Below are 8,921 nucleotides of genomic sequence, written 5' to 3'. Positions count from 1 at the left end.
TAAAGGGGGGTCTGTATAAAAAATATCGTTCAGTTCTTAGCCGAGAAGCCTTAGCCTTACTCTGTCTTGATGGAACGGGTGGGATTGTGCTAGTGGACAAATCACATTGCTTCGCCAGTGTGTGCTGGCTGTTGACTCCCGACACCCTTCTTCTTTTTAAGTGATGAGAGAGGTCAGCCAATATTGCCCCGACACTCGTTCTCCGGGGGCCACGTAACATACTTTGTCAGGATGGCGCTTCTGCTGGTCAGTTACGATAGCGCTTGCGACAGTTACAAGACCCCTGTCACCCTTTCCCTTCTCCTGTCCCAGCCCTTCTCCCTGTCATTTTTTCCTTTCCTTTTTCATTTAATAAGCTCTAGTATCCCCCAACCCCTGTCACAGTGGTCAGAAAATATGGAATACGTGCTTCTGCAGTGTCCTCATTATCAACCTTTCAGCTCTGCATATCAGTTATATCCTCGACCTCTCCGGATATGACGAAGCTACGCGGCGATTGGTGAAATCCAGCTCTTCAATGCGCTGTCCTAACAGCACTGCTTTCATTTCTGGACAACATATAATTTCGGTCCCCTCTGTGCTGTTCATCATTATATCTTCACAGAATTACATCTACACTAATGGGATGCCGTATCGCCTGTCGGGACGAAACACGCTATTGACAGTCACCAAAATGAAGTGTTGTGTGGTACTCCATGATTTCATAGACTCTGTAAAGAGCTAAACCCGAAAATCACTAAACAAAACCACAATTTTATTTTCACTCGCATAAGTTACACAGTACACAGTCATTCTAAAACGAATTCAATGACGATTTTCGACGCTTCGCGTCAGTTCCACCTGGTACGCGGCTGACACATTACTGGGCAGCTGGCAGTGGTTTGGTTTCCCCGTCTGGAGCGACGCACAACGCTGCAACGGAAGAAGGGAGCATTAAGTTAGAGCCCTTATCATAGTGTGTTACGGCGTTATGCGCTACCACGCCATTGAGTGTGGTAATCATACTGGTCTCACGACACGTTTTTTGTGAGGCACTGTGTCTATTACATTTTCTGTCAAGTTCATGCATGAAGAAGGAATAAACGACGAAACTGACCATACTTTACAAGATAAAAGTTTCACAGACCAAAACATACCGCGTTTAGTTCCATCCTCCCTTGCCACCGGTAGGAGCTGCGCCATAACCACCACGGCCTCCCCTCTGGCCTCCTTTGCTTCCACCATAGCTTTGAGCTCCTCCTTGTCCTACGTGAGCGCTGCCGTAACCAGCCTTTCCAAAGCCGTACCCGCCGGCTCCTGGCGCTCCACTACCGTGTCCTCCTTGTCCAGCTCCGTAGGCTCCCTTACTGGCACCGTGACCAGCGTCATATCCTCCTCCGTACCCTCCTTGAGAAGCATCCCCGAAACCTTGCTGGGCACCTGCATGGCCCTTATAACCTCCAGCGCCGCCACCATGTCCTCCAGAAGAAGCCCCAGCGCCTCCTCCGTAACCACCCTTTGCTCCTCCATGAGTACCGCTGCCGTAACCTGAGTGGCTCACAGTGTAGGACGCCTTTACAGTGCCGTAGGTCGCTCCGCCGTGAGGGCTTTGTCCTCCTCCGTAGCTTCCTTTTGCGCCTGCAAAGCTGCTCCCAGCACTCGGTCCTCCAAATCCACCATCAAAACTCGCTTGTCCACTAGTGAAACCAGGTCCCCCGAATCCTCCGTGACCGGATCCAGAAGCGCCGCCAGATCCTCCATAAGCGGTTGTGCCGTGTACTACGTGACCTCCCTTTTGTGGTCCAAAAGAAGTGCCAGCATGACCACCGTGACCTCCGGCTTGCCCACCGTGTCCTCCTGTGGAATCAGCGTCACCGAACCCTTGCTGGCCGCCACCGTATGCACCTTTTCCCGCTCCATAGCCAGATCCATGGAAAGCAGTTCCTCCATCGGCAGCTCCACCTCTAGCGCCTCCAAATTGAGATCCGCCGAAGTCTCCTTGACTTGCGGCATATCCTCCTTGGCTGGTCCCATGTCCTCCATGACCAGCAGTAAAGGACCCTCCACTAAAACCTCCTTGCGGTGCACCATATCCTCCCTGGCCGGCAGAGTGTGCTCCGTGACCTGCAGCGAAAGACGAACCCCCGAAACCTTGCTGTCCAGCTCCAGCTCCATAGGCACCTTTAGCACTTCCATGACCTGCGCCGCCGAGAGCTCCTGTGTATCCTCCTTTGCCCCCTTTAAAGCCGGCAGATGAAAAGCCTTGTGCTCCTCCGACGCTGCCCTTGTCCTGGCCAAACGCAGCACCGCTATAGCCACTAGCGCCATAACTACTCTTTCCACTTCCAAGCGTTGCACTGCCATATCCGCCAGCAGGGTATTGTCCAGCGCCATGTCCTACTCCACCAAAGCCCCCTTTACTGCCTCCAAAATCGCCACCGCCAAGTCCATGTTGAGCTATGCCTACTCCGGCGCTGTGGTGTCCCCCTTGTCCAGCAGCGAACGACCCGGTGTCACCGACTGGTACCTTGAGTACAATCACCTTGGCAGGAACTGTAACGCCAGCGCCTCCGAACCCTCCTGAGGATCCCTGGCCGAAGCCACCGACTCCGCCTGAAGGATAGCCGCCAGAGGGTCCGCCAGGTCCACCCTGTGTGGTGAGTGCTGCACCGTGTCCAGCTGTATGGGGGGATACTCCGTAGCCACCACCGACGCCGCCACTGTGACCGCCACTGAAGCTGCCGCTGCCGTAGCTGCCAGAAGCACCACCATAGCTACTACTTCCGAGACTGCCAGGTCCCCCTGAAGACCGTTGGCTGCCATAGCTGCTGCTCCCGTAACCTCTGCTACCGCCACTGAGGTGACCACCGATGGAAGTACCAATAAGGGTAGCCACAATGAGGGTATAAAACTGCATAGAAAAAGGCATAGTTGTGTTTGGTTCGGCGTCAGCCCCATCGTATCATTTTCTCTTTATGTGTGTGTGTGTGTGTGTGTGTGTGTTTGATTGCTTCGAGTATTCGCGTCGCTAAGAGAGTGGTTCATTAGCAGACCGGGTGCATTAATAAATGAGCATGAAAAAAAAAAGCAATGGCCATCCTTGAAGGTGGAGCGATGCTAAGCATCTGTACTCAGAGGAACCGCACGTGCAGAACCTCATTATTCATCAAGCTTATCATTCACGTTCACATACCGTATCATTTTAGCTCTCTCATCTGTCTGTTCTTTCTGTGTGTAAGCGTACTGGGGTAGCCAGTTCGACTTCGTCGTAACTCACATTCCCATTTTTTTCTTTATCACATCACCATCACCGTATCTGTGCAGACATCAACCGTCAAGCATCAACCATCTTTATAACTTCAAAAGCAATTGCAACCTCACTGACGTTCGGCAATGGATTTCTAAATAACTGATGTGCATAAATTATGTAAGTAGTAAGTAAGTACTAAATCCTTCGAATGAAAGGCCTGTAACTGACACAAAAGGGCTTTGTACCCGGAACACTTTTCTGGCACAAACGAATGCTCAAACTGGTGTGCATGTAAAGTACAAATGAACTGTTGTAGAACTGGGAGACCGATGAAGTTCTTCCTGATGTTCTTCCACTGCATGTGGTTACGACAACATAGACCCGGAACGACATTTTCTCGTGTGACGTGCTCTGTAAGCAATGCCGGGGGGGGGGGGGGATATGTTTAGGTCGGCTTGATATTCCAAAAAATGGAAAATGGAATGCTGGATATCAAACGTCATTTAGGGGTTGTCAAGAATGGGATCTAATTTGGTAAATGTAGCATTTATTAGGCGATATTTCTAATTTGGTCATATTGAGTGTAATGCCAGCTATGTATCAGGAAATTATAGTGGTCGCAAGGTGTTTAGCGTCAAGGACAAGATAATAGCTTCAAAACACATCCAAAGAGATAAATAATTTTGTAAGACTTTTACGTAATATCAAATATGAAGCAATGGGAAGTCGCACGACATTTAGAACTATAGTATTACGCATTGGCATAAATAGTATATAGTATTAGTACTACAAGTAAAAGCATAGTATTACTATTAGGAGTAGGATAACACAGATGCAGCAAAACAAAACGCTCTCCCTCAAATCTTGTGGAATTAAAAGAAAGAAGGTAACTGTACTACAGTGTACTTTGGCACATTAAATATCCTAGACAGAGGTAATAATAATGCTCTGCGATAGGGAAATTTTCGAATCATGTAGCAACCTAAATGCAGTGTAGAAAGAGGTTTTTCATAATGTCGCGAACATTGAAAGGGCAGGTCAGCACTAAGAAGATGAATATTGTTGCTGCTGTGCAGGTGTTGACGATAACCCAATATTCGAAAATATAAAACTAAAAAGAGTATTTGTATAGAATAGAAATGGCAAGAATATCCTACAATAATTCACATGGTACGTATGCAATGTCACTGTACACTGATCTTGCGTCTGCAAAGAACGACAGAGGAACGGATATGAAAACTTCCTTAATCAGTATGTACCCCATCATGCAACCATGTGCCTGTACGTGAGGAAGGCATACCGAACTAAAGTTACAAGTCCCCATGGAAGTTGTCTTCCGAGAATAGTACAGCGTGTTCGCATAACCGAGAGCACTATTTATACGCTACGATGGAGCGGACAAATTCCTAAGAGACACACCGTGACGCTAATTAGCACGAGGTTCCTTCCCCGTATGCCTCTATCAGGCTCACAGGAACTGCAACATCCCTGACCGTTCATTACGAACACAATGCCACATTCAATCTTGTGATCAAGTTTCAAGACAGCAGAAGATGTCTACGACAGTTGCTACCTTATCATTCTCTTCGTGTCCTATGTATGTCAGCTCGCACGAGGAAGGACGTCAGACTTTGACGTGCTGAATCACCTTTTAGAATTCTATACCACCGCCATCGAGGAAATTCAGTCTTCAATAATGCTCAAAACTTCCTCACCTCGATTGCATTGTTGAGAGCATCATACTCGTTGACAAGCTGTGCAGACGTGGGGGTGAAAAAATATCCAGATTCTGGGAGGCACAACACTGAGTCAAACGTTAGTATGCCTAGCGGAAGTTATGACGGCCTCCACCCGAAACACGGAAAAGAGCGAGTGAAAGTAGAGGGAAACCGGTTTGCAGGTCACTGCCGTCTTGCACACGGAGGATGTCTGCTAGAGAGCAGCCACTGCGTGTATCCTAGGCGTCGTTCCCGTTGGTGTAACTGGCGGACTATTTCTGTCGTGCCCTGGATAATCAGTTACAGAGGGTAGTGTTAATCATACAACGGGATCCTTTTAATTGGTGCCGGCTTCTTTCACGTTAAGCCTTAACGGAACTCCCTTTGTCTGCACTGAGCCTCCACAGTCACTCTTTTGTTGTGGTGATGTGCGTGTGAGTGAATGGAACCTGATAGCCATTCCACTAGAACAATTGCCCTTCCGCCTTTCTTTTCCTGTGCCACAAGAACGCGTGTATCTTAATTGGTGCTGTGGGGTTCCTTCTTCGGGTCCAACTTTGGTACATGTGTAGGCAGTGTTGGAAACGCACCATCGTTCCGGTAAAGGGCTTGTGAGGCTTATCGTATATGGTTTTCATTCATAGGACAAAAAGAAAAAGCGCAAGGAGCGAACAACTGGGGTGCAGGGGAAACCGTCTATTCATAAAAGCAGTATACCGTGCTGAACTACTATTGCATAGTATCACCTCATCCCATCGCCATTCATGTAGTAGTTGTTGTATTGCATAGTAAGCGCTCAGTTCAAATTTGCCGAGAGTATTTAGGCTGCAAATTGCGCGCGCAAATATGGAAATTGATCCTCGAGATGATCAGCTAGGGGCTAGGTCAAACCTCCGCCAGTTCATCTGTGCAGACACAGATCACATTTCAGTATTTCTCGGGAAACAATATCGATTTTCCTGCTCAAATACTCGGTCTTTAAGATCAAATTGGAACGTTGTAAGGACGTTCAGGTATCATCCAGCGCTTTTTATGATTGTCTGTTTTGGTTTTGCCGTTTTATCGTCTCTATGCGTTGCCGCTTTTTATTCAGCCGAATCCTAATTCCCCGCCCCCCTTTTCTCTCTTTGGCTTTTCCAATCTACACCGTTCGTGGAGTGTGCCTTGATCGTATGACTTACGCCAATGTTGTGACTATAGTTCTATTGCAAATGGTTATATAGATAATGTACAAATAGTGAAGTATTACGTATGCATGTGTCTTGTGTATGTATGTATGTTTACATGTACACAGAGTGCGTGTAGAGAATGTATTACATGCATCATAGAGTGTAGAATATATTGTTTTGTTTGTTTGTAAGGAGTGTAGAATATATTGTTTGTTTGTTTGTAAGTAGTGTAGAATATATTGTTGATTGGTTGGCCAGTTGCTTTGCACGTTTTTTTTCTTTCCCCATGACAGTATAGCTATATCATTGATTCATGATCAGCTAATTCGGGGTTTCGGTCAATGTCTCAGCTAATGCTATTATGATGAGAAACATTTTTGGTGATGCACAAGTAATGCTAAGTAGAGGTCGCGGACGACTTTCCTTTCAATCAGCAGAAGTTAGCCTAGGATAAAGTGAGTTTCGTCTTAAATGAACACAACACAGTAAATAGAAATGGATGATGTCGAGCTCCCACATCGACCTGACAGCGCAGTAAATAACGATTGACGTTGTGCGAAAATAAAGAGGACGTAAGAAACATGGGAACACTATCTGACCGAACTTCGCGATTACGTGGTTGTAGTCCGCAGAGAGATTATCGTACTGTTGCAAGCTATGCGATGCAGTTGCATAAAATATGCTGAGAGCTAGAACGCAATGGATATGCTGAGGCTGGAACATCCGCTTGGGTTGCTGAATGCCACTCACCGTGAAAGCCATGGTTGCTCCTGAACCTCCACAAAGCGAATTTTCGAAGAATGCTTTGACGGCCATTCCGGAACCGCAGCTTTTATAAGGCGTCGTCCGCAAGGGAAGAAGTCGCTTCCCTTTCCGAGCTCTACTGTTCCTTGTAATCGTGCCATCACGAATCGCACTCATCCCACCGAGCTCTTCCCCCTCCCATCAGACAGAGAGTAGCCATCAAACAAACAAAGGCAGAAAAATGTGAAGTGGGTCGAAGATTCTGAGGGTCAGTTGGCAATTATGGTTCCGATACTTCCCGGGAAAGTACTCCGCCCCCGGGACAGTTCGTTTCGATACGCTTTCATTCACTCCTGTAAGCGTTTCTGATGGACATGTGTGTGCGGTTTCGCAACAGAAGGAATGATTTGAGAGCAAGATCATGCCTCCTCCATCTCAGATTAGTGCCTCGCGCAAGCATTACATACTGGACACCTTAACGGCTTCGTACAAACCTAGGCGTGAACACCATCACCATTGGCTTCCTTGGGTGTCTTATGAGGCTCGTGCGAATGTTGATTTGGTTGCGCGCGAACCCATTGCTCTCGTGCCCCTATAGACTTCGGGTGTGAATCTGCGGAAGTGTGTGAATGAGTGTGCGTGTCAGAGTGAATCTAAAATTCAACATGAAGGAAATAAAGTTCAATACTGAAATAAATTTGAAATCCGGGCAGGTTGCTGATAAAAAAAAAAACAGTCCGAGGGGACAACGAAAGGGACAAAGGACGAGACAAACACAGCACTGTACTGCCAACCAAAGTCTTTTATTTGAGAAGCATCCCCACTTATATATTTTCCGATAAGGTGATATACTACTTTCTGGTGACCTAACCTAAGTGCTGCCCGGTAGTTCCGTAATGTTCGACAGGAGAAGCAAAGGAGAGGGTATTTTTGTATTACAAGCGGGCATGCTTCACAAATAAAAGTCTTTGGTTGGCAGTATACAGTGCTGTGTTTGTCTCTTCCATTGTCCTTTTCGTTGTCTCCTTGCACTGGGGGTTTTTATCGCTTTTAGAATTCAACATGAATGTTTCTTGGTGTCTGTAAACGAACTCATCAGTCACTTTACTCGTCAATATTGTGTCGGATGTCACAAAGCGACCGGACCAGAGGCAATACTGATATAGTGGGCTGTACTGACTTACCCCACACAATATTGTTCACGAGAAGATTGTGCTCACCAACCCACATAAAGCTCGTGGATTGTTGTGTGTTTCTATTGGACACGAACAAAATAGTGTCACAAGGGTTAGTTTTATAGTTTCATTGGTATCTTTGTTTCTGTCTTCTACACACCGCATAGTTTCATAGAGGCATGCAAGATGCACATGTTGCTTCGTACAGGTGGTAGGCTGCAAGGATATATAGGTGTATTTCAAGCACAAATCACTTAAGCTGAGACATACTTTTTGTTTCATTGTTACATTTGTACATACTTTTCAATATGTCATACTTCGCGGGAAAAGAAAAGAAAACAGAATTCCTTGAATGTTGAAGCTCGAGCAAATATTGTCTTAAAAGAAAGGGGGTGGAGATGGCATGTATGTCGCGACTGGAAGAGCTGGAGACACAAAAAACTCCGTAACCGAGAGTTACTCCTTGACGTCTCAAAGAATAACCTAATCCGGGCAACTTTTCTTCCGGTCTGCATGGTTACAATATTGTTTTCACTCACAAGGGTAGCTACGGAGTCTATCGTTTACCATATGCATTGAAAATAAAATGCACACCTTTCCGTTGTACAGCTTCAAATTTATTAATATCATTAGGCCAATACCTTGACATCAGATGCGGGCTTTTCGAAGTCTCTTTTTGATAGGATGATATAAAGATATAAGGAGGATATAGGATATATAAACTACAGTTTACGGGTGGAACTGGGTGGAATGGAATTGGAATAGATATCACGCAAGCCCCCAAACTGGTGATACAGGCAGTGCAGGGTCCAGAAGTTGGAATAATGAGAGGAGCAATTCGAAAATATGCAAGAATGCATTTTTTCTGCGATTGATTCTGTAGCGT

General features: G+C 46.4%; 1 protein-coding gene across 1 annotated transcript; it reads right to left on the bottom strand.

Annotated features, from left to right (window-relative positions):
* Positions 1–769: 769 nt before the first annotated feature.
* Positions 770–6,932, bottom strand: LOC135384939 (uncharacterized). Its single transcript, XM_064614120.1, has 4 exons — positions 6,716–6,932; positions 4,945–5,054; positions 1,137–2,890; positions 770–912 (listed from the first exon to the last, which is right to left on the bottom strand). The coding sequence occupies exons 1-3, from the start codon at positions 6,930–6,932 to the stop codon at positions 1,142–1,144; spliced, it is 2,076 nt and encodes a 691-aa protein (XP_064470190.1). The 3' UTR covers positions 770–912; positions 1,137–1,141.
* Positions 6,933–8,921: the final 1,989 nt, after the last annotated feature.

This window comes from Ornithodoros turicata, chromosome 2, assembly GCF_037126465.1.
Source record: "Ornithodoros turicata isolate Travis chromosome 2, ASM3712646v1, whole genome shotgun sequence".
NCBI classification, from domain to species: Eukaryota; Metazoa; Arthropoda; class Arachnida; order Ixodida; family Argasidae; genus Ornithodoros; species Ornithodoros turicata.
The sequence above is the reverse complement of the archived record's forward strand: the minus strand, read 5'-3'. Positions and strand labels throughout refer to the sequence as shown.